Raw genomic sequence first — 24,448 nt, 5'->3', positions numbered from 1 at the left:
ATCATTCTTACCTGAGCCATGACTTACTGTGATGGTTGAAAAGTGATGACTTTCCAATTCCCGCACTTCTTCCACGTTTACCAGTGAGCCCAGGGCATTCTACAGTGAGGAAGACAATTCCCTCTCCTTTCTCTCTCTCTTTCTCTCCCTCCAGTGTTACTCACCGATACTTATTTTTCCCCAGTGGTTTATAATTTATGATTTTTCTTTATTATTTTGCTTCTCCAATTATCCCAGTTTGGGCCAATCAATGGGAGCGCCTTCAAGCTCATTTAAATATTTGGGTGACATACCTCCATTATTTGTTTGAACACATCCTTACTTTCTGGCATAACAAGATATTTTAGACTCAGGTGGTTCCTACTGCTTGCACATTGGGATTGGCCATTTTCCCAAGGGACCCTCCTTCGTTTTAGTGGGGCATGAGGTGTAGACACCAAGGTGCGGGTGCTGGGTGTGCTCATTCCTACGGAGGTGTCTTTGCTTCTAAGCTCTTTGGCAGATAGAGCTGGGAAACAACTTTGCTTTCTGTGGTTTCAGTTAGTTACCTGCAGTAAATGAAGTCCAAAAGTATTAAATGAAAAATTTCAGAAATAAACAAGTCAGAACTTTTAAATTCCGCAGTGCTGAGCAGCATGATGAAATCTCGCGCCATTCTGCCCGCCCAGCCTGGGAGGTGACTCCCCTGTCAGCGTCTCTACACTGTAGACGCTCCATGCCCAGGGGTCACTGAGCAGCCTCTGAGTTATCACATCGCAGGGCTTGTGTTCAAACAACTTTTGTTTTACTGCATATTGACCCCAAAACTCAAGAGGAGTGCTGCTGGCTTCGGATATGCCTTAAAGTGCTTCCTTTAAGTGAAAAGGTGAAGACAATACAAGATGTTTGAGAGAGACCACATTCACATAACTTTTATTAGAGTATATTGTTATAATTGTTCTATTTTATTGTTACTCATTGGTGTTAATATCTTACTGTGTCTAACTTATAAATTAAACTTTACCATAGGTCTGTATGTTTAGGGAAACAACATAGTATATATAGGGTTTGGTACTATCTGTGGTTTCAGACATCCACTGGGGGTCTGGGAACGTATCCCTTAAGGCTAAGGGGGAACTACTGTAGACATACACATAAACACATATGTGCATACACACATCAGTACATGTCAAATTGTACACACACATACAAATACATGCGTTAGAAACCGTGAATTTCCATCTATTTCAGCGCATTTTCACATTGTTGGTTTCCCCCTCATTCCACAGCTACATGTTCCTTCTTCCAGAGGGAAAATTCTGGCTCCTAACATTCATACATCTTCTCATTTGCTCAATCACGTAATACATCTGAAATAGTTACATTATTATTGGAACACAGTGTTCCCTTTTCCTGCCTGTCCAAACCCACTGGACCCAGTAATTTTGTGCCTCGTAATTTATCCAAAAGAGAGGAACGCATGTGTCTACAAACAGCCTCATATAAGAATGTTTATAGGAGCTTTGTTCATCATAGCCCCAAATTGGAAATAGCCCAACTGTTTTAAGATAATAAGAGATAGAATCTGTGATACATTTACTCAATGGGATACTACTCAGCGATAAAAAAAAACACACACACACAAAAAAAACCGTTGCTGCTGCAGGAACAATATGGATGAGTTTCAAAAACATGCAGAGTTTAAAAAGGCAAACAAAAGAACACATAATGTATGAGTCCAGTTACATGAAGTTTGAGAACAGGCAAAACGAATCTATGGTGATGGAAACTAAGCCACTGTTTGTTTTTGTTGGAGATGGGACAGGGCAAGACATGACCTGGGAAGGGTATGGGAAAGCGTTCTGGGCTTAAGGAAATGTACCATGTCTTGAACAGGGTGTGAGTGACATGGGTTAAACAATGGGTTAAATGGGTTAAATGTACCATGTCTTGAACAGGGTGTGAGTGACATGGGTGCATGCAATGGGTTAAACTTTGAAGATATGTGCGTTTCGCTGTCTATAAGTTAACCTCAATTTGAAAAAATTGGCTGGAGTCGAGTAGAGACGGCTTGTTTCGGCTGGAACTGGAACCCTCGCCTTGAAGCTGCTCCTCTGGATTCCCTCACTTCTGCTCCTCCCCTCGGCACTCCGCCTGGCAGGTATTTGTGTGAGCGGCCCCTGATCAGTATGTTTGCTTCCTTTTATTATCATTGCAAGTATGCAAAATACAGGTTAGAATTTTACAAATAATTAAATGACATTATCAACTATTTAGGTCAGGGCAATCTAGGCACTTTAAGACAGCAAAGATGCAAGCAAATTGAACATCTTTGAATAATGCTGGATTGTAAATTAATCCTCAGTGGAGGCCTTTGCCTGTCTGATCTATTAAGATGAAAGCAAGAACAGGCAAACTGCAGTGTTGTCAGACTCTGCCACGGAAACAGCTGAGCAAATATCAGGTCAACGAGGCATCGATTTTCTCAGACCTTCTCATAGATCCTGGTGCAGACCACGCCTCTCATCTTACATTCCTTTAAAAAAGAGAGAGGTCAACTGGATACTAAAGCCCAAACGAGGGGACGGCAAATTTGTAGTGATAACAGAAATTAAAAACCATCCCACGAGATTAAACTCAGAAAAGGTTAAAATATCAGCATGTCAGTCTCCAGTCATTTAAATCCATGGCCCCTAAAGCAGGAGAAACAGTTTTAAAGTTGATCTATGCTATGGCAGAAGAATTCTTTTAAAATGGCAACTTCCTCTATGCTGTACACCTGAAAGTAATACAAAATAGTACTGAGTGGAAAAATAAATAGATAAATAACATTATATGCATGTTTTAAGTCTACTAAAACAGTGGTTTTCAAAATTGCCTGCACATTTGCCTTGTCTGGGGAACACTTAAAAATACGGATGCTCCTCCGCCCCAAGAGGTGTGATCTGTGATGGCCCCTATTGGAACTTACTCCCCATGTAAGTCTACTGTGCAGCCAGGGACCAAAACCCTCTGTTCTAAAGGAAGAGACATTCAAAACAGCATGTGAATCTACTTATAGTCAATGTATGTGCTAATTAGTGAGCACAGAACCTAAAACTTCAAAAAACCATCAGAGGTCACCTCACGTAACCTTTGTCACCCTTCTCATCTGCCGACTAATGAGGTCTGCTGTGAGCTCAACTTCAGTCACTGACGTGGTTTAGTCCAAGTTACTATGGATCCTTGAAAACACTCAGATATCCACAAATATTCACTAACTGAGCCTTTTGGATTTGTTTTGCTTGTAGAACTTAGACTTGCTTTTTTCTTTGTGATTCCCAACTGGTGAGATTTATCCATACCTCTTTAACTTTACTATCATTTTTAGGTGTTGTTATTTCTAAAGTAACAAGTGGGCTTTCTTAGTTCTAAGTTCTCAAGCCTTAAACTGGAACTCTTGATAGTTTAGTTTAAGCATCACCCAAACACTAATTCTGCCTCACTCTCAGCCATTCTTAGCCGTTGGGGTTCCAAAGAAAAAAGAATATTTTTTTAAATATTATAACCAAGTTCTTTATTTCAATGGCATCATTTCTGTATCTAGAAGTAAACACACACTTACCACCACCATTTTCCCATCCACCAGCTTTCTCGTTATTGTGGTCTCTTTGCCATCCCATTTCTGCACTTGATTCAATGAGCCTCTGGCCAAGGTTACGACGCTCTGCAAAGACAAGTTCACAGAATTGACTTTCGTGGCCGCTGGTTGATTAAAGAAGCGTTAGTAAGCACGTTCATTTCCAACAGAAGGAAGTAGTCTACCCTTTCAACACTAGCGGAGTTATCCTCTCTCAAGCTGGAGACTTTGAAGAGAAGCATTGAAGTTTACCTTTGTTTTCCGGTTGTCAGCTGTGGTTTCTTCAAATTCCTGGCCGAGCTTGAAAGAGATCTCTGTATTTTTAAAGGTGCTTTCAGTCCTTATGGTTATAATATCCCCTTTCTTACTGATGATCACTTTGGGTTTGGCCAAATTTCCCAGTTTTCTGGTGGCTAACCCCACACCTGAAAATCAAGGTAGAATTAGAATTATGCTGACTCCGAGAGAGCACCTACAGAGTCTGGGGGCCACATTCTGGGCTCAGGTGGGCAGATGGCAGGTGGTGACAACCACAACTAAGAACCTCCTCCCATGTTTCACTTCCTAATGGAAATGCATGTCGCAAACTTGAATATTTAGGTTTCGTTACAAAGGTAACGTCTGCAAATTTGCAAGGTAGAAGTGTACAGCCCAAATAGTGTGAGTCATCCAACGGTACCTCCATTGAAAATCACTCACCACATCCACCCGCACCTCCACTGGGCATCAACCACTGTAGTTTTGTATGGACCAATACAGTTTAGTTCGCACACAGATTATAACGTGTTTTTTTTAAATGATGCTATGACAGATGCACACTGTTCCGTGACTTTTCTCTCTCAGTAACATATTATGGATATAGCAAAGAGTCCCCCCACATCCTTGATTGAATTTCATTTCTGAAATTTGTTGCGGCCCCTTAATCTAGTGGGTAGAAGAAATAATCCATTTCCCTTCAAGACCTACCTGTACCATTCCAAATGATCATCTAACCTAATAATAGACAAACATGCAAATTGACCGCACCTCCGCTACGCCCACAGCCAATCAGAGCGAACAAGATGGCGGTTAATTTGCATATGCAGGCACTGAGCGGCCTGGGTCCCGTAAACATCCTCCGGACCCAGGCTGCTCAGAGCCTGTAGGCCCGTGCTTAGGTCCTGAGCAGCAGGGGCCCAGAATGCCCCCTGGCCACTTGGAGCCTAAGGGTGCAGGTGCCAAGGGGCTGGGTCCCGCAAACATCCTCAGGACCCAGGCCAGTCCGAGCCTGTAGGCCCCTTGCTTAGGTCCTGAGTGGCAGGGGTCCCAGAACGCCCCCTGGCCACTTTGAGCCTATAGGTGCAGGTGCCAAGGGGCTGGGGGCGGGGCGGGACAGGAACATCCCGTGTCACCATAGTGCCCCCAGCCGCTTGGGAATGCTCCAGCACCAAGAGGCAGTTTGGGTCCACGCCCCCAGCCTGGCGCACACGATGGGGGGCTGGCTGCTGGCCTCTGGGGTGTGTGGAGACCCCCAGCAGACACCGCTGCGTGCGGCCCAGGGGTCCCTGCATGCCCCCCAGCCTGGTGCCCATGGTCAGGGCTCATACAGGAGGCAACCAATCAAAGTGTCCCTCTTACATTGATGTTTCTCTCTGTCTCTCCCTCTCTCTTCCACACTCTCTAAAAATCAATGGGAACATACCCTCAGGTGAGGATTAAAAAAAAATGAATATCCTATGAAAGACACATCTTGAAAATGCCTAAAGAAAGTTGTCATTTTTTCTTGGTGAAGGGACTGGAGTCCGTGTTGATGAAAACACCTTGGTGGCTGTGGTGACTGGCAGTGGCTACAGCAGCAGGGTGATGGGGTTGGTGCCTTCCCCTGATCAGCCCAGTTGCCTCCCACAAAGGAGCGTGGGGAGCAGGCCTAAGCCATCAGCAGGACATCCCCTGAGGGCACCCAGTATGTGAGAGGGGGCAGGTTGGGCTGAGGGACCCCCGACCCCCAGTGCACGAATTTCGTGCACCGGGCCCCTAGTTAGTAAATAAAAGCATTAATTTTTTTCTGCATTTGAAAAACAAAACAAAATTAGACTCAAGTATTATTATTAGTATCCAAGATTATACAAATACATGGAAAAGGGGAAATGTCCAATGAGAGAAATATATTAAAATATATGAAGGGAAAACTAGAATATATATATATATGTGTGTGTGTGTGTGTGTGTCCCTCAAAAATGCATACACACTTTGAATAATTATAAAGGCAGTGTTTATTAAAATACATTTCATTTTCAAAATTGATCTATCAGCTGTTATAATATGTATACATTTTTGGGACACCTTCTTGTATTATTTATTAAAATTATTGTATTATTTATTTGTACTACACTGTAAACCTACTTTTGCCCATCCCTGTGTCCACCTAATAAGAAGTGACGAATTAGACCTGATAAAGAATGGTGAACTGTATGTACTCTTCTAATTCTGATTAATCTTATATTATCTTATACTAGAGGCCCGGTGCACGAAATTCGTGCACGGAGGGGGGGGGGTGTCCCTCAGCCCAGCCTGTACCCTCTCCAATCTGGGACCCCTCGAGGGATGTCCGACTGGCCAGTTGGTTATCCCTCTCACAATCCAGGACTGTTGGCTCCCAACCGCTTGCCTGCCTGCCTTCCTGATTGCCCCTAACTGCTTCTGCCTGCCAGCCTGATCACCCCCTAACCACTCTGCTGCCAGCCTGATTGATGCCTAATTGCTCCCTTGCCAGCCTGTTTGCCCTCAACTTCCCTCCTCTGCCAGCCTGGTCACCCCTAACTGCCCTCCCCTGCAGGGTTGATCACCTCCAACTTCCCTCCCTTGCAGGCCGGGTGCCTCCCAACTGCCCTCTCCTGCTGGCCATCTTGTGGTGGCCATCTTGTGTCCACATGGGGGCAGGATCTTTGACCACATGGGGGCAGACATATTGTGTGTTGGAGTGGTGGTCAATCTGCATATTACTCTTTTATTAGATAGGAGGATAGAGGCCTGGTGCATGGGTGGGGACCAGCTGGTTTGCCCTGAAGGGTGTCCCAGATAAGGGTGGGGGTTCCCTTGGGGCATGGGGCAGCCTGACCAAGGGGCCTGTGGTGGTTTGCAAGCCAGCCACGCCCCCTGGCGACCCAATCGGAGGCACTGGTATCTGGAATTTATTTACCTTCTACAATTGAAACTTTGTAGCCTGGAACAGAGCCAAGCCTCCTGCATGCTCCACGGCCAGCAGCCATTTCTGTTTGGCTTAATTCACCTTCTATAATTGAAACTTTGTAGCCTTAAGCAGAGGCCTGAGCCCGGCCAGGGTGTGCGGAAAGCTTTGCTTTCTCCATTACCGCGGGCAACCCTGGCCTGGTCTCTCCAGCTCCGTGGCTGCCGCCATTCTGTTTGAATTTGTTTACCTTCTATAATTGAAACTTTGTAGCTTGAGTGGAGGCTTAGGCCTGTCAAGGGCAGGCAGAAAGCTTGTTTCCCTCTGTTGCCTGGGAAACCTTGCTCTCGGTGGCTGTAGCCATCTTGGTTCAGTTTATTTGCATACTCGCCCTGATTGGCTGGTGGGCGTGGCTTGGGCTGGTGGGCGTGGCTTGGGTGTAGCGGAGGTATGATCAATTTGCATATTTGTCTATTATTAGATAGGATGCTTTAGGGCAATGTTTTTCCAGCTAAATTTCTGCAGTGGAGCCTGAGGATCTACATTTTACCACCCGCCAGGCATTCCTGTGCACTCTAAATGTTGAAAATGACAGAATTAGGGAGTCCTTCATGGAGACATTCTCATATTTTGCCTCTTCCTCAGCTCTAAAGTGAAGTCCATGCATCTAACTAATCTGACAGTGCCGATCGACCATGATAAGGTCTCATAGTTTTCTAGGCAACATGACAGGATTTTGCTCATTTTTATCTATAAAGAACCTTTCTCACTGGCTTTCTGAACAGGTAAATAAAGCTACAGGCATTTTGGCAAGCAGGGCAACTTGGGTCATTGGCATCACTGTTCATTGGATTGATACAGCTCTGGAAGTGTCCAAGGATTCTGCTCATCGATGGGGCTCATTTCCGTGGAACAGTCTCTAGAAATAGTGTCAAATAAAGTTGATGTCACTAATGACTGGGTTTCCCATCTCCATCCACTGCTCCAACTCCAAGAAAGTCTAATGTTAGTGTAATTGAGTTTGAATTCACTGCCACAACCCATTCTTTTTATCAGAATAACTTCCCTAGTTATTCTGCTTTAATGCATCTTCTTTTTACAAACTCTCTATCTACATGATTATGTAATAATGAACAACCTAGAAGGAGAGAGAGAAAGCTTATAGTTTAGCTAAACATCAACATTTTAACTTCAGTATCTTCAGCTCCTTCTATTATGAGCTCTTTAGTTGTTACAAAGCCAGCATTCAGGAAAGCCGAGGAATGGGTTGACTACACATCAAAGACTTCTTTCCTGTGGTTCTGAACCCAAAGCCCTATTGATACGAAACCGCCTTGGAAATTGTGGGAGTTTCATGCATCTAAACAACTCTCATGTAAGTTAAAATCTATTAAAATTGCCACAAAGGAAATGCAAACCCATTATCTGGCACAAGAGAGGATCAACCCTAGCAGAGGATTGCACTTCAGCCTGCAGACTTCCCCAGCCTCCTGGAAAAGGAGGAAGAAGGCAACAGTCACATAGTGTCTCCAAACGAGCCTTGGCAACCCGGAGAAGAAAGAGCCTTCCTTACCCAGCGCTCTCATGTAGTCATCGAAGTGCTCGCTGGACACGAGCTTCCAGGCGCCCACAAAGCTGCTGCTCATGGTGCTGTGGAGAGTGCAGCCCCGTTCCCGGGGAGATCCAGGGGGCTCCGTGAGACGCTGGAGCCTCAGAAGGCGCTTTTCAAAGACGCCCATGGCACGTGAGGCCCACAGAGACCCAATGGGGAAAGGCAGAGTCAGGCGCAGGCAATGAATGGCTCATAAATCATCCATTAGGACAAAAGAAAACTCCACATAATGTTTCCTTTCATTTCCAAAAATTTTTATAAAAATCAATGAGAGTACTATTTGAACTTTCAAAAAAAATTTTCGGTTGATCTTACATTTTTAAGAAGTGCTTAGGCCATTAATGCTTTGGAAAAGACTCCAGTAGTTGAGTCCTATACCGAACTAAATGATCTGAGCATGAATGAATGAAGGCGTGTGTGTGTGTGTGTGTGTGTGTGTGTGTGTGTGTGTGTGTTCAGGCATCTTGATCACTCTCAATCCTGAGTCTGCACAATTAAGAATTCTTACTGAAAGCGAAGACTGAGGGAGAAATGTCCCTGAGCACTGTGATGCCCGCCTCCACCAGGCTGTGGGAGAGAAAAGCCAGAAGCAGAGTGCGGACGTGGTCATAGGTGAGGGAGGCTCGGCATAGCTCACATACTCAGGGGGGCAGAGTGGGCGGCAAACACAGCCAGTGTGTTAGAGCGGGGACAGAGCCTGGATTCACGGGGGACAAGAATAGGGCCACCACACGCTCCTTGGCCCCAGCGAAGATCGTCATCTAAGAAAACCCTTGCGTCTGAATTAGGCAGGCTCTTAGTTAATACAGAAACTTTGAGTTTAAGTCCTTTAAAATAAATCCTAATGTATACATCTTTAACAGTTCCAGGCGCTAGGTACTGGTATTTTAACCATTTTGCCAAAGAGAAAAGCGGGGGTCATGGCAGTTAGGTAACTTGTTCCCAACACTTGACTAAGGAGAGGCAGGATTTGAACCGGGAGTTGTTCCTGGTGCCGGGACTCTAGACCAATATTTTGCACAGCTCCTCCTATGCCTCTGTGCACAGAGGCCCTGGCTATGGTCAGGCGATCCTGACGTCACCAGGACTAGACAGGGACACCCATTCTCAAGTCAAGAAAGGTGAAGGTCATGAGCTGAACCCCCCAGGCTCCCACGGTCATCAGAGCCCCAGTCTTTGATCAGGGGGAGCAAATGTCAAACCACCTCGAATAGGAGTGTTGCTCTTGGGAAAAATGCCTCGTTGCTGCCACGCCTTTTCCTAGCAGCTTTTCGCACTGGCTTTCCTCCTGGCTGTGAGGCAGCTGGTACTATATGTGTATATCAGGCTGGCACTCTTCCAGCCATCAAGCATCCTGTGGTCCACTTGCTCGTGACAGCAGAACTGCTGGCCTCCAGGGCTCAGGTCCCCAGTGCCAGAGCTGTGCCCTCACCATTGCGATTAGGTGGTTGTTTAACCTAGGCTGCAGGTTTGATCTGTGGTTGGGGCATGTGTGGGAGGCAACTGGCTGACATTTCTCTGGTACATCAATGTTTCTCTCTCTCTCTCTCTCAAAAAATCAATAAGAAAACATATCCTTGGGTGAAGATTTCAAAAAGAAGAAAATCATGAGGGCTTTCCTGTGCTGGTCCATTGCACGCGGTCTTCAACCCTCCCCACAGCACTGTGACCATCTCTCCATTTTGCAAAGGAGAATTTCGGTGGTTGAGCAGCTCATTTCGTGCTCACACAGCTGTCGCTGGCAGGAGGACTCAGGTCCTTCCCCAACTTCACCCGGTGGGTCTCTGGGTGACAATGGACTCTGTGTGTCTCGGGCTTCTGGGTAGGTGGTCCCTCCCCTCCTCGCCCCTCCCAAACCACACAGCATCCAGGTACCAAACATCAAAGTGGACAGACACTATTTCCCCCTAAATGTTCAAAAAGAAACCTTTAGAACCTATAATTTGGAGATTAGGTTATGCCCTAACACTTTATCCTAATTTTCTATCAATTTTTTGTTATTAATTTTGGAATAGTTAGTCAGCTCTTTCTATGGCCAGTGAAAAAAAGTATGTCCATTTGTGTTTATTAAATGTTTGTGTAAAAGTATGAAAATTAAATACACTAAGGATGTTCAAAAATTATTTTTGCCAGTAAGTTACTAAATAGTATTGGATACCAAAAAAAAAAAAAAAAAGAAAGAAAGAAAGAAAAGAAATCCAGTGAATTATCCTATATAATAAAGAACTAATATGCAAATGGTCATCATGCCCTCACATTGTCACGCCCTCACGCCATCATGCTGCAACTGCTTAGACACTTGACACTGGGAAGAGAGGAATGGGAACCAGCCAGGCTGTGGCCTGGGAGAGGGACAAGCCGCACACCCTGCGGTCCTGGGCGCCAGCAGCTGCGCCTGCACCTGTGGCCCAGGAGAGAGACAAGCCGCCCACCCCATGGTCCCAGGTGCCTGCAGCTGAGGCCCAGGCAAAGCTGCCCACCCATGGTCCCCTGCAGCTGTGACCAGCCCGGGCGAAGCCGGCCCAGGTCCTGGGTGCCTGCGGCCGGCCGAAGGAGGGAATCCTGGGTCCCAGGTGTGGGGTGAGGCAGAGGTGGTTAGGGGTGATCAGGCTAGCAGGGGAGCAGTTAGGGGCGATCAGGCAGGCAGAGGGGTTAGGGATGAACAGGGAGGCAGGTAGGTGAGCGGTTAGGAGCCAGTGGTCCCGGATTGCAAGAGGCAGTCGGAGATCCCCCGAGGGGTCCCAGATTAGAGAGGGTGCAGGCCGGACTGAAGACACCCGCACCCCGTGCACGAATTTCATGCACCAGGCCTCTAGTTCCCTAATACTAGTATTAATCATGGTTTTATTATGATTGATTTTGGTATCATTTATGTTTTCCTACAAGCATCAGTCTGTATTTAAAATAGAATAGTTTACTATTAAATTATTCAGAACAAAAAAATTTTTTAAGTTCTTTATTGTTTAATAAACATTTTTTAAAACAAAATGCATTTTTCTGTGTGGCTTATAAAACCTACACTCACTTCCTTTTTTCAAACCCTTTGGCAAGTGAATAAATAATGGCTTTTCGTTGCTCAACTCATTATAATGAATAGTTTTGTTATTTCCAATACAACTTGATACAATGACATTTTATCATTTCCTTGTACATAGATAATGACAAATCTAAGGCAATTGATTACTGTGACTACTCACATATAGGAAATGACTTTTGAAGGCAAGGCAGATATGCCAAGAGGCTAATCTTTTTTTTTTAATTGATTTCAGAGAGGAAGGGAGAAAGAGAGAGAAATAGAAACATCAATAATGAGAGAGAATCATTGATTGGCTGCCTTCTGCATGCCCCCTTCTGGGGACCGAGCCCACAACCAAGGCATGTGCCCTTGACCAGAATCAAACCTGGGACTCTTCAGTCCGCAGGCCAACACTCTATCCACTGAGCCAAACTGGCTAGGGCAAGAGGCTGATCTTATAAAAATTCCTTAAGAAGACTAAGGAGTCTCAGTAGAAACTTATTTCTTACAGACATTTGACTGAGAATAAAAATAAAGGCCGTAGGGCTTCGTGATGCCTCTGCTACTGGCAACGTCAGAAGGCAGTCGGAACCTCACGTCTAACCCAGTGCCTGTGTGCAGCTCCCGAGAGCATGGGCAGCAGTGGGGCTGAGTCAGGACCCGCTGAACGAAGGCGCCACCTGCTAAACACCCAGCACCAGGGTTTTGTTTCTTGTTGGGGCTCTTTGTACTGAGCTGTCCCATTTATGAGAAGAGAAATAAGTCTTGAAGATTCAGGACTGTATACTTTTTTTCTTAGTTATGCCTCTGTAATGCCAAAGATTTCAATGAGTCAGTGTCTAGTGTTTTTTGGAGTAAAATATTCTCCCTGGTGGTTGTGAATCACACCTCCACCTGCTGAGGCTCTGCCAAGGCACCTATGCTCTGACTACGGAGGCGTTGGTCCCTGGTCCTGTTGTGCAAAGGACACTACCTGGGGGGCTGAAAGCCCCTGTGGGTCCTGGGGAGCGAGCATGGTCACCTCTCTACACACCTGAGTCCTTTAGGGAAGGGCAGGGACAAGTCCTGTGGGGATGGCTGTCCCTGCTCACGTCAGCAGGGGTGTGGCCACCACCAAGTGGTCACTGCAGGTACACGGCTGTGTGCTCAGAGGTCATCAGGGTTCATCTGACAGCCCTCCCTCCTCTCCTGCCAGGGGCTCAGTTCTGGCCTGGACCTGCTCAGTCCTCCTGTGCATTGCCCTTCAATCCTCTCCTCACACCGTGACTGCCCTGGTTTGCCTGGGATGGCTTCAGTCCATGCCTGTTACCCAAGTGTGATCACAGAGAGTGGTCCTGGCCAGTGCCATTTCTCACCCAGTTCAGATGACAAACAACACGGACTTTTCATTTTAGCACACATTGGACATGACTCCAGATTTATTTTTAACCAACTATTATCTATTTTTAAATTTAAGGTGCACACAATCTGCCTAATAAAAGAGTAACATGCTAATTGACCATACCGTCGTGACGCCCACCGGCCAATCAGGAGTGAGTATGCAACTTAACCCAACAAAGCTGTTGGGTTAATTTGCATACGCAGGTGCCGAGTGGCTGGGGGTGGGGCAGGATGCTTGCGTCGGACACAGGCGTTCGGCACCACCCCAGCCGCTCTGGGCCTCTGGACAGCATGGGAAGGCGGAAAGGCGGCTCCGGGCCGGAGTAGAAAGGCAGCTCTGGCCAGAGCAAAGGCAGTGCCGACAACCAGGGGAAGGAAGGCCCATTCTTGCACGAATCTTCGTGCATCAGGCCTCTAGTATTTAAATAATTCTTTCTCCCTTTCCTCCTCTCACTGCTACAAATAGCCTCCGTTTTCTAGGCTTTACCCATTAATTTTATCTGTATTACTAGGTTTGCTCTGAGCCCTGAAAGTACTTGGGGAAACCATTGGGACTTTGTGTAGCTCCAATGATTATTTTATTTTATTTTATTTATTTATTATTTATTTATTTATTTATTTATTTTTAATTTAATATATTTTTATTGATTTCTGAGAGGAAAGGAGAGAGAGAGAGAGAGAAACATCACTGATGAGAGAGAATCATTGATTGGCTGCTGCCTGCACACCCCCCACTGGGGATCGATCTCACAACCAGGCTTGTGCCCTTGAGAGGAATTGAACCCAGGACCCCTGACCACAGGCCGATGCTCTATCCACTGAGCCAAACCAGCTAGTGCTCAACAAATAGTTTCTTACTGAACATTTAGAAATTCAGGGCTGGCATGTAATGATATGTCATTCTGTGAATACCATGTTGTAAACTGTGGCAGCAGATATACCAGCCTGGTTAAATGGGTTTATGGGTAATAAGACAATAATTGTTTTTAAATGTTCTTCGATAACAGCAATTTTCAACCAATGTGCCTCAGGAATTTGTAAAACATGCAATACCTGACTATTTAGTCAGGGGCACTGACCTCTTTTCCCTTAGCTTGTCAAATTAAAAAATGACAACAACCAACACAACAATAGACTTTTGGTGTGAATAAATCAAAGTTATACCTATTTTTTTGTCAGATCAGCAAAAAATATAATCAGTGTGCTGTAGAATTTTAGCAATTAGTTTATGTGTGCCATGAGATGAAAAAGGCTGTAATTCAAACACAGTGTCTAATGTCCAGGTTCTATTTTGTTATCTACCTATTTGCTTGTCCATCCATTTATCCATCCATCCATCCTAACTACTTTAAGCAGGTCCAACCTTCTGCAAAAATAAAAAGCCAGCGATGTTAGCTCTTAGCATCTGTGCTGCCCAAAGCAGTGGACCGGGCCCCCTGGAGGGAACCGCAGGCCCTGGGGGGTAGGTGGCAGAGAACAAAGAGGGCGCTGGTGCTCCTACAATCACACCACAGGCCAGTAGCTTCCTGCCCCACCGATTTATCACCATGTCCCAAACCCAATATAACACAGCTCTGAAACTGCACCTAAGCTGATGTTTTTATTGAGCGTTTATACTAGGCAATTTTTAAAATCCCTAGCCCTGAGGCAGATCTTCAACCCCCGTGTTTTCTTAGTGAGTGCGTTTTCACATATGTGGCTGCTTTCTTCATACCTTTTTGAAGACTCGCCTGCTGACGACATTATTCATGGTGTGTTTCTGAAAGCAAAGAGGAGGCTGTTAGAGTTGATAGCTGACAGGTTAAGCCCCTGTGGCCCTGCTCCCCAGTCCCGACAGTCGGGTGCAGATGGAGAAGCTGAGCCACTCGGGAGGCTTGCTTCCAGTAGGAGCATCTAAAGAGTTCCATTTGGAGAGAACTCACCGCCACCATTTTCCCATCTACGACTTGTCTTTCGATTGTTGTCTCCTTGCCAAGCCATTTTTGGACATGGACCAATGAGTTGCCGTCTAACCTTACGACGCTCTATGAATGCATAAAGGAATCAGTTAGAAACACTTTAACCGACACAAGACGACACTTTAATTTCTATTTTGAAATTTTTTCCTCCCAAATCCTCATCTCAGTTCTTGTTATAATGTAATACCGTCAGACTAGAGAAGCCTCCAGAGATTGTTCACTTAGTGCCCTCCTCCACCAGACAGACGTACCCAAGTGGTTTGTGGAGAACTGTTTTCCTCTACATGCTTTCAATTTTTTTATTTTTTTATTTATATTTTTTTGTTAATTTTCACCCGAGGATATGTTTAAGAGAGTGGATGGGAGAGTAGGAGGGAGGAAGGAAGGGAGAGAGAGAGAGAGAGAGAGAGAGAGAGAGAGAGAGAGAGAGAGAGAGACATCCATGTGAGAGAGACATCCATGTGAGAGAGACACATGGATTGGTTGCCTCTCGCACGCGCCCAGACCAGGGCCTGGGATGGAACTGCAACCCAGGTGCATGCCCTTGACTGGGAAGCGAACCTGAGACCCTTCAGTTCTCGGGCTGACGCTCTACCCACTGGGCACACTGGCCAGGGCTATATGCTTTTTGTTGTTGTTGTTGTCTAAAGTTTTACATATGTCTCCTTTTTCCCTGATTGACCCCCGGCCCCCCGCCCAGCTATTATCACCCCAGGCAAGCCCCCACCGCCCCAGTGTCTGTGTCCATTGGTTATGCTAATACGCATGCATACAAGTCCTTTGGTTGCTCTCTAACCCCCCCACCGACAGCAAAGAGAGATCAGAAAAAAAGTGAAAACAGGTTAAGGTTTGGGCCCTGTCAACCATCAGAATAATTTGCAAAAAGGTTGACTTTGGAGATGTGCAACATTAATGACCACAACAAGGTAATCAATCAAATATGAATTAGATATGAATGAACCTCGCCCATCCACCTTCTAGGCTTTTCCTGATGGGAAGGACCAGGACCATTTGGTTCTTACCTTCACTTTCCGGCCGTCTGCTGTGGTTTCGTCAAACTCTTCCCCCAGCCTGAAGGAGATCTCGAAGTTCTTGAAAGAGGTCTCTGTCCTGATGCTCACCTTGTCCCCAGGGGCGCTGATGCGGATCCTGGGCTTCTCCACGGCGGCCAGGTGCCGGATGGTGCCGGGCACTCCTGCGGGGCAGACACAGCAGCGGCGTTTAGGAAGAAGTGCCAACCGTCTTCTTGGCAGCAACGTAAAAAGCGTAAAAAGCGTGCGGGCCCCCCGGAAGTCCCGGAGCTGTGCGGTGATCTCTCCCGTTTCTCCCATGCTCTCTAGGCCTGCCGGCTGGATGGAGCCAGCCCGCCCGCCTGGAGGTCTGTCTGGGAGTTACACGGGTCGTTTTGCAGAGCAGCTTCACTTTTTGACCCTTTGCTTCATCTAAAACGAGTATTTGACGGGGCCTCTGAGGGGATCAGATGCGGGGTGGGGGTGTTGTGATCCCCATTTCAGAGAGGAGGACACGGTGTCCCCAAGCGGTCCGGAGGCTCATGCCAGCTCAGGTGTCTGGTGAGTAGCAGAGCGAAACTTAAACACGGGTTTTCTAACTGTTCAAGACTCTAGAGAAGCAGACTCAGCCGCAGCCGCTGCGCAGCCCCGGGTGCCCGAGCAGGAGGAGGCCGGGGACGAAGGCGATGGGCGGCTGCGGGACCACCCAGCCTTCTGGGCCCACCCCATGGCCCATGGAGAGCCTGGTGGCCCAAGTCAGCCCCAAACGGGGACCCGCCCATGTCCACCACCAGTAGATGGACAAATAGGCCGTGTGTGTGTGTGTGTGTGTGTGTGTGTGTGTACGGGAGACGATGCTGCACTGAAAACGAGCGAACTCCTGCGACCCGCCACCTGGGCGAACCTCACACCTGATGCTGAGCGAAAGGAGCCAGACATGACAGTGTGCGCTCTCCTCGCAGAGGTCCACTGCCGGTCTCCCCCTCCTCCCCGGGCAGAGGCCCCGTTTGGGGAGGCTGAGGCCCCCGGTCTGGCCCACATGGTCGTGGTTGGTGGGGGGTCAGTGCTGACCCTCCCTTTCCCAGGCCAGACCTAGGTAGACCCCCCCCCCCCGCCCCAGGGGAGGCTCCCACAGAGAACGGAGACATCCTCGAAGGCTCAAAAGCTGGCCGCATGTCAAAAAGACCTGCCCCCCAAGGATGAACCCCGGGTTATGAAGACAAATCTAACCGCCCAGTCTGCCGACACTTTGCCAAAAAAGGCCACTGTCGGTATGAGGACCTCTGTGCCTCCTGCCACCCAGGCGGCAACGTGCCTCCCTGTGAGACTGCCTTCCCGCCGAGCTGGAGGCCGCCCTCGGGACCCAGTGGCCACGCATGTCCCGGTGGCCCCGGACAGCTGCTGTGGACTGTTCCACCCCCCCCCCCCGCCCTCAGTCAGTCACACCCACCCCGTCCACCCCTCCCCCATTTGGGGTCCAGACTTGTGTTTCATCACTGGGGTGAGGTGGGCACTCTTTCTGCTGATCCGGCCTCCAGAGCCTGGCCTTCAGGACCCCATCTCTGCTCCCTCGCTGCCTCCTGGGTCCTCCCCCCTCGCCACTGCCTGCCGAGCAGGAGGGGACTGGGTGCCGCCTCCTGTCTCTGTCCACCAGCCCCGGGGCCACCCTGAGCCTGGAGCAGGGTCCTCCACTCCCTCTGCTGCTTGTTTCCAGTCCCCCATGTGCGAGCCCTGTCCCCTCATGTTGGCAGCCGCTCTGAGGAACTCCCAGATTGTCTGGCCTGGGGTCAAGTTTGGATGACAGGACAGAGTCCGTTCCTGAATTCCTGCTCTTGGACCCGCAGCTTCGCCATCAGTAGCATGGCCCCCACCGCCATGGCCTATGATCACTGCGCTTGGGGGACGTGCAGCGGGACCGGGGCATGTCTGCGGCCCCCCCACTAATGTTTCTGTCAAAACGAGTGAGGCTGGGGTGCCTCTAGGCTCTCCCCACCCCATCAAGGGAGCACTGGCAACTTCCCACGAGACTGCCTCCCTGGCCCCCCATTCTTCTGGTGTCGCTTTTTCTGGGTTTCACACGGGCCATGAGGTGTGCTCTAAACCCTCTGGTGGGCCTGCCCTCTTTCTCCACAGCCGTGTTCCTTAGACCAGTCCTGGGAGGCCCCAGGCCTTCCGTGTGAATCCTGTGATCTCCACCTGCACAGTCCTGTGCCCTCTCCCCACCTCCGTCCCTGTGTCGCTGCCGCTGGTTGTTTTCTGTGAAAACGGTAGTGAGCAGACTCAGTCTTGAACTGGCCCTGAGGTTATGGGTTAGGAGATGTGTGGGCAAGAGGCGGGTGAGAGCCGTTGGAGAACTGAAAATGAATTTTTTTTTCTTTTTAACATTTTTTATATTAGTAATAAATGCATTGGAAACAACAACAAAAAGAATTTTAATACACTATTTTTTCTTAAAAATATCAAGAAACTAGAGGCCCGATGCACAAAATTTGTGCAAGGGGCTCAGCCCCCACCACAGCCCCGGCCCCTGCCACTGCGGCTTCATCTGGAAGGTCTCCAGAAAGTCATTTGGAAGGTCATCCAGTCTAATTAGCATATTATGCTTTTATTATTATAGATACAAATTTCAAAGCACCTAAACTGTGCTAAAAGAACATGACATGAAGTGCAAGGTCCTGTCTCACATGCAGGTTCAGTCCCGTCTGGCCGAGGGAAGAGGAGGTGGCAAACCAGACCAATTGGCTGAGAAGCTGGCCCTGCTGTTCAGGTTGGGACTGTCCATCATCACACATGGCCCCTGCAGGAGGCAGCGAAGAGCTGACTCCACGCCCAGTGTTGATATCAAGCTCATTTCACATTCAGACCGTGGGAGGACGGGACCGGTCCGACTGCCGGGAAGCAGTGCCGGCCGTGGTCAGAGGAGGGCAGGGTGAGTTGTTAAAGCCGGGCTCCAGCACGCAGCCCGGGCTCGTTATCTCAGTAGTCAAATGCGCACAACTATGGGCCTTACCTCACAGGTGTGTGGGAGATGAAGTGGGAGGACTTAGACGGTAAGAGGCACATAGTAGGTGCTCAGCTGTATGCTCTCTTGCCTCTGTTTAATCCAAGCTCCCAATCAGCACAAATGCTACTCTTGCCAGAAGCCCCAAGTTTCTTAGATGCCCCCAAATTTAAACTCAAAGCAGATGAGTCTATGAATCCATGAAGAGATAGGGAAACATGTTTCTTATTAGTCCCTGAGAAGTTAATACTGATTATGCAAGAGAAACAACGATTACATTATGAACACATTGACTTCTTACGATGCATTGATTATTTCAGCCAAGTTTTTAAATTTGGTTAAAAAATTCTTTATTTTTATATACAGTTTGTTATTTCAAGGGAGGTTTCTCTGAATTATTTAAAATTTCTAAATTAGATAGTAAATAATTACTGTTCTTCTAGCATTAGTAAAGAATAGTTTAGTTGCTATAGACCCAAGCCACTATTATAGATGTTTATGCAATGTGGATAAGAGTGCAACAGTGGGTAGAGTTTACACTTCTGAGAAATAGCTAATGGTGAGACATTTAATGAGGAAAAACGTTCCATTTTCCCAATAAAATTTTTGAAATTCTTCAAAATAATGTTTTGAAAATATCTTCCACAGGTATCAGAACTCTAAAAATTAACCAACTGAAAACTTTGTTGTTATTGCTCTTTTGAAGTTATAACTTAAAGCAAACCTTGGAACAAATTTAGTTGATAAATTTAATTATAGATAGTTATTAGTGTCCATAAATTTGAAGCTGGGAAAAGCTACTTGATGAAATGATCAAGCTAAAGAGAAACTCTATCAGGGGATTATTTCCAAAATATTTTGAAATATTTCCATAAAGAATAAATGGACTTAAATATATGGATGATGACTAGAAGGAAATATATGTGAGTCCTGTAGTCCCAAAAGAGACAATTATTACTAATAATAGAAAAAGCAAAAGTAGCTACATAAACTTTGTTAATCTCAAGTGAACATACCTTAGGATCACAAACGAAAGAGAGAACTATAAGAACACCCATGGTGAAGTACAAACCCAGCCCTATCACAAGAGTATGGCCAGGTTCCAAACCTTGCAATGGTATTTCTCACCCAGTTGTTCCAAGTATTCCTCGAAGTTTTCACTGGATTCCAGTTTCCAGGTTCCCAAGAAGGGCTCGACCATGATGGAGAGCTTGCTGAGGAGAGGCGCTCACACCCGGAAGCCAGGAAACATGGGCAATCCAGTGCTCCCCACATCTTCATTTACAAGGCACCTTCGTCATGTGACTTCTGGAATGGCCAATGGGCAGCAGCAAGACCAGAGTGTCTGGGCACTGGCGTGGACTCATTTTATCTACCTCCAAATTAAAGTGCAGAAAATTAACATGTAAGTTGAATTTAGGTCAACAATTATAGCTTCTAGCAAAGAGATTTATACGCCAGGGTCACCTGATATGTATAGCTTGTGGAATGGAAACACTCCAATAGAGATCAGCCTTTTGAATGAATGCCTAGTCAACTCTGAAGGAATCTCCTGGCGATGTCTAAGGAACACCTGGCTGAGGTGTTTTCCCACCCGGTACAAGCACACCCTTGCTTGGCTTCACCTCAGGAGTTTTTTGTTTGCCTGAGAACTCTCTTCATTAAAATAGTATCTTCCACTCCCTTCCTTGAGGGTTGATGAACTGATAATAGTTAATGTAACTGTAATACTACACTTGCTTGGAGTGAGGTGTGGGCTATTATTAATATTATCATTGTTCTTCATCAAGAGTAATTGTGGACTGGAAGGAAAAGTAGCAATTGTCATTGATTAGTGTTCTGTGATTTAAGCTCAGAAAGGGAGGTAGAGCTAATGCTCGGAAAATTCATTTTTTAGGCTTACAAAGTAAGGTCGGTGTTAAAATATACCACTTGAAATTGTGAGGAAAGTTTTCTGGAGAAATACAGTATTTGGATACATGCATTCTAAAGACCAAGGAGCAGGTGATTTAAATCTTTATGCAGTGTGTCTGAAAGCATCTTCTGCAACCCAGATAATGGAGATGGACCTTGTGGGTATATCTACACTAATAAAAAAGAAAGATGCAAATTGACCATACCTTCGTGACACCCACCAGCCAATCAGGAGTGAGTATGCAAATTAATCCAACAAAGATGACGCTGAGTATGATGCAACCGTGTGTCCCTGTATGACAAAGAGAGAGGAAACACAAACGTTTAAGCATAGAGTAAATGACACTGCCACCAAGAAAGAGCACACTTAATTACACTTTGGACTTTTCACAGTCAGTAAGGACACCTGTATTTTGTGCTTTATGATTCACATGATCTGATCATTTGAGTTGGGCCAATACAAACAAAAAGGCACTGTTGGTTTTGGTTGAGGTAATGAACTGAGATTTCAGATTTCTTGGTTGTTTTCTCCTTTGCCCAAGTTCCCAGATTCTCAAAACTCTAGGATTAGTTTTGGGAGGGATGAGAGAAGAAAATATGTAAATACTCAGGAAGATTAAAATCAGATAGCAGTTGAGATTATAGCCATGGTTTTTGAGTTGGCAAATGAATCGGTTTGAAATTCATGAGCCTGGCCTCTGGCCAGGCGGGCGCAGAATGCTTATGTCGTTGTAGGGCAGGCTGAGGGATCCTCCCCCGTCATGCACGAATTTTGTGCACTGGGCCTCTAGTTCAGCTATAAAAAGGAATGAAGTACTTATACATGCTACAACGTGGATGAGTCTTGAAAACATTATGCCAGGTGGAAGAAGCCAGACATAGGAGGCCACATATATATGATTCCACTTATCTATACTAATAAAAGGGTAATATGCTAATTAGACTGGGTGAATGAACATCTTCCCGACATCCGACTTCCTTCCGGACAGTTAGGGGATGACCAGGCTGGCAGGGGGGCAGTTGGGGGCGGTTAAGCCAGCGGGGGGAGGAGTCAGTTGGGGGCAACCAGGCCAGCAGGGGGACAGTTGGGGGGCGACCAGGCTGGCAGGCAGGTGAGCAGTTAGGAGCCAGTGGTCCCGGATTGTGAGATCAGGCCTAAACCAGCCGTCAGACATCCCTCAAGGGGTCCCTGATTGGAGAGGGTGCAGGCTGGACTGAGGGAAGCCCCCCACCCCATGCATGAATTTCATGCACCGGGCCTCTAGTGTTAAATATTCTTCAAAGAAGTATTTATTCAAACCATCTCTTTGTGGGGAAAAAGTTTTTTTAAAGGTTGGTGTTTTGGCACCACAAGTTTACAACATAAATAGGCTAAAGAATTTCTTTTGATGAACACAAGAGGAAATTTATAATGCAGTGTATTCATAGGTGGAATAGTTACTAAAGTACATAGGGAAGCAAAACCCTAGAGTTGATTTCAGGAAACTAGGACCCGGGCTCAAGATTAAGTGCCTTCCCAGTTGACAGAGTCCTCAGAGGTGATGCTCTGATGAAGAGATCTTGCCTAACCGGTTCTAAGTGTGCACACATCTCTCCGGAAGACAGCAGACCTACATGGCCACTCGTGTTTGCCAGTGGGCGAGTGGGACAAGGTCTCCCATTAGTGGAGCCACCCTTTCTCCAGTCCCCTTGCCATTGATGGATCCAGAAAGCAATGTGGTGGCCCCTTTTAGAACCCATAAGGCCCGTGAGACCAATGGGAAAGTCAGATTCTGGCTTCTATAGGATGTCCTTACCCCCTGAGAGAGCCCGACTCCAAGGTAACGTGGAGACAGGATGGCAGAGAGCAAAGCGGGAGGAGCGGGCCACTTTGTTTCTGAAATTCTGATCATCTGACTAATAAGTTCCATTAATCTTTCACGAGTTTTGTGTTGGAGTTTTTGTGACTTGCACCTCAAGCCTTCGTCATCGATATGCCTTTGTAAACAGCTTCCCTGGAATCATGAATTTGGACTCTCAGAGCAGCGGTTCCACGCAGCCTGGGCACTGGCCATGCGCACAGCCTCTCGGCACCGCGGTCTCTCCAGGCCCAACTCCAGCGTCCCTGCGGCACGGGCTCAGAGCTGGCGATCCCTTTTATGTGACACAGCTCCCCGTCACAGACGTTTCTTGCAGAATACTCCGCATAGTATTGCAACGAGTTAAGGTCCCGCGGCCCCCGAGCTACTTTATGAGTGCACCAAGCAAAGAAACCATGTCTTAGTCGCCTCTGCATCCCTAAGACGGTGCCTGGCATACTGTAGGTGCTCAGTAAGGGCCTGGTGAGTGAACAAAGACCATCAGCGGCATTTACTTCTTTTTCACTGAGTCTCTCTCCTTGCTGATCCCAGTCTCTCCAGCAGTGACCAGGGATGAGGTTTGAATGCACTGCTCCTGCCGGGCCTGCCTGAGTGACGGGCCCTTCATTATGGTCCTCGGCGGGGAGAGGGCTTCGCAGCCTCCCTCGCCTCGCCCAGCGTCTCAGGATCCTGCAGCGTCTGCGGCCTCAACCCAGACCGTCCTGTTCGTGCTGCGCCCCCCACCCCCCCGTCCCACTCCCCGCCGCCTTTGGCACCTTTGTTTGAGCATAAAAACAAACCAAACCCAAACCATTTCCTCAAGTAAAAATAGTTCAAGTTTGAATGTTCTTAATTGTTAATGCTAATAAAGGAGCTAGAATACACTAATTTGTTATAGAACAGTTACACGTCCTGTTTCCATGATAATTTCAGTGCTTATTTCTTCATTAACTCATTTTATATGCTTCTCCAATATCTCATTGTCTATATAAACTTCCTTTCTCATGACATTTTAGGTACTAAACAGTTTTAATAAATTTTAATTTTGAGATGCTACCTTCTCCATTGGTGACACATACTGTGAAGTTAAGCATACCAGAGATATGCCTGGTAATTTGTTGCTGTACATATACTATTTTAACCATACTGTACTTTTTTCTAATTTTGTTATTGTGATAAAATACACATAACATAAAATTAACTGTCTTAACCAATGCAGTTCAGTGATATTAAATACATTCACATTGTTGTGCAACCGCCCTAACATCCATCTCCAGAACTTTTCATCTTGCAAGACGGAAACCCTGTCCCCATTAAACAATAACTCCCCTCTCTTCCTCTCCCCCAGCCCTGGCAACCACCGTTCTACATCCCGTCTCTATGGTTCTGATTCTTCTAAGAACTCATGTAAGAGGAATCATACAGAACCCGGTGGGGACGTTTTGTTGGTGCGACTGGCTGATTTCACTCAGCACGTCCTCAAGCCTCATTCACGTTGTAGCTTAGCTCAGAACTTCCTTTGACGCTTAATAATATTGCATCGAATGAATAGACCACATATGCTTATCCATTCATCTGTCCGCAGACCCTTGGACTGCTGCTGCATTTTAGCTCAATTCTTCTGATCAGCAACGGATCTCCTGGCCTCCTCATATGCTGGTGATATACAGGACATAGGCTAGGTGTTCAGAAAATAATGAGCATGTTTTTAAAGGAAGTATCAGAAACACGACTATATCACCTGCAGCACACATTTTAGCAGATGCTGGCTTACTATATAGTTTAGAAATTTCATTCTATGTGCAGGGTCCTTCAGTGCTCGCGAGAGGTGCCCCAAAGCTCCCACAGGGCAGAGGAGTAACTCACACACCTCTGCCTGAAAAGCCTCATTAGCATTTTGTCTGCGTTATATGTTGGAATTCTATGCAGATTTTATTTGAATAAAAAATTCCAGA

At 46.7% G+C, this 24,448-nt stretch overlaps 2 protein-coding genes across 2 annotated transcripts; both read right to left on the bottom strand.

Moving 5' to 3' along the window:
• Nucleotides 1-2,464: 2,464 nt before the first annotated feature.
• Nucleotides 2,465-8,410, bottom strand: LOC103299942 (myelin P2 protein). Its single transcript, XM_008156807.3, has 4 exons — nt 8,338-8,410; nt 3,851-4,023; nt 3,584-3,685; nt 2,465-2,515 (listed from the first exon to the last, which is right to left on the bottom strand). The coding sequence occupies exons 1-4, from the start codon at nt 8,408-8,410 to the stop codon at nt 2,465-2,467; spliced, it is 399 nt and encodes a 132-aa protein (XP_008155029.2).
• Nucleotides 8,411-14,480: 6,070 nt separating this feature from the next.
• LOC103299943 (fatty acid-binding protein 9-like) lies at nt 14,481-19,993 on the bottom strand. The gene is given in 4 exon segments (XM_008156808.3): nt 14,481-14,531; nt 14,695-14,796; nt 15,753-15,925; nt 19,870-19,993. Coding segments are annotated over 4 exon segments (450 nt in total).
• Between the last annotated feature and the right edge of the window lie 4,455 nt (nt 19,994-24,448).

The sequence above is a fragment of the Eptesicus fuscus genome, chromosome 19, assembly GCF_027574615.1.
Source record: "Eptesicus fuscus isolate TK198812 chromosome 19, DD_ASM_mEF_20220401, whole genome shotgun sequence".
NCBI classification, from domain to species: domain Eukaryota; kingdom Metazoa; phylum Chordata; class Mammalia; order Chiroptera; family Vespertilionidae; genus Eptesicus; species Eptesicus fuscus.
The sequence above is the reverse complement of the archived record's forward strand: the minus strand, read 5'-3'. Positions and strand labels throughout refer to the sequence as shown.

What these genes read in the sequence shown, in the direction of transcription:
- LOC103299942 (XM_008156807.3), bottom strand. Translation starts at nt 8,410, where the DNA reads ATGAGCAGCAGCTTTGTGGGCGCCTGGAAGCTCGTGTCCAGCGAGCAC. An exon ending in CTGACAACCGGAAAACAAAG is followed by an intron (nt 3,686 to 3,850) that starts GTAAACTTCAAT and finishes TTGTCTTTGCAG; the next exon opens with AGCGTCGTAACCTTGGCCAG. An exon ending in TGGATGGGAAAATGGTGGTG is followed by an intron (nt 2,516 to 3,583) that starts GTAAGTGTGTGT and finishes TCTTTTTTAAAG; the next exon opens with GAATGTAAGATGAGAGGCGT.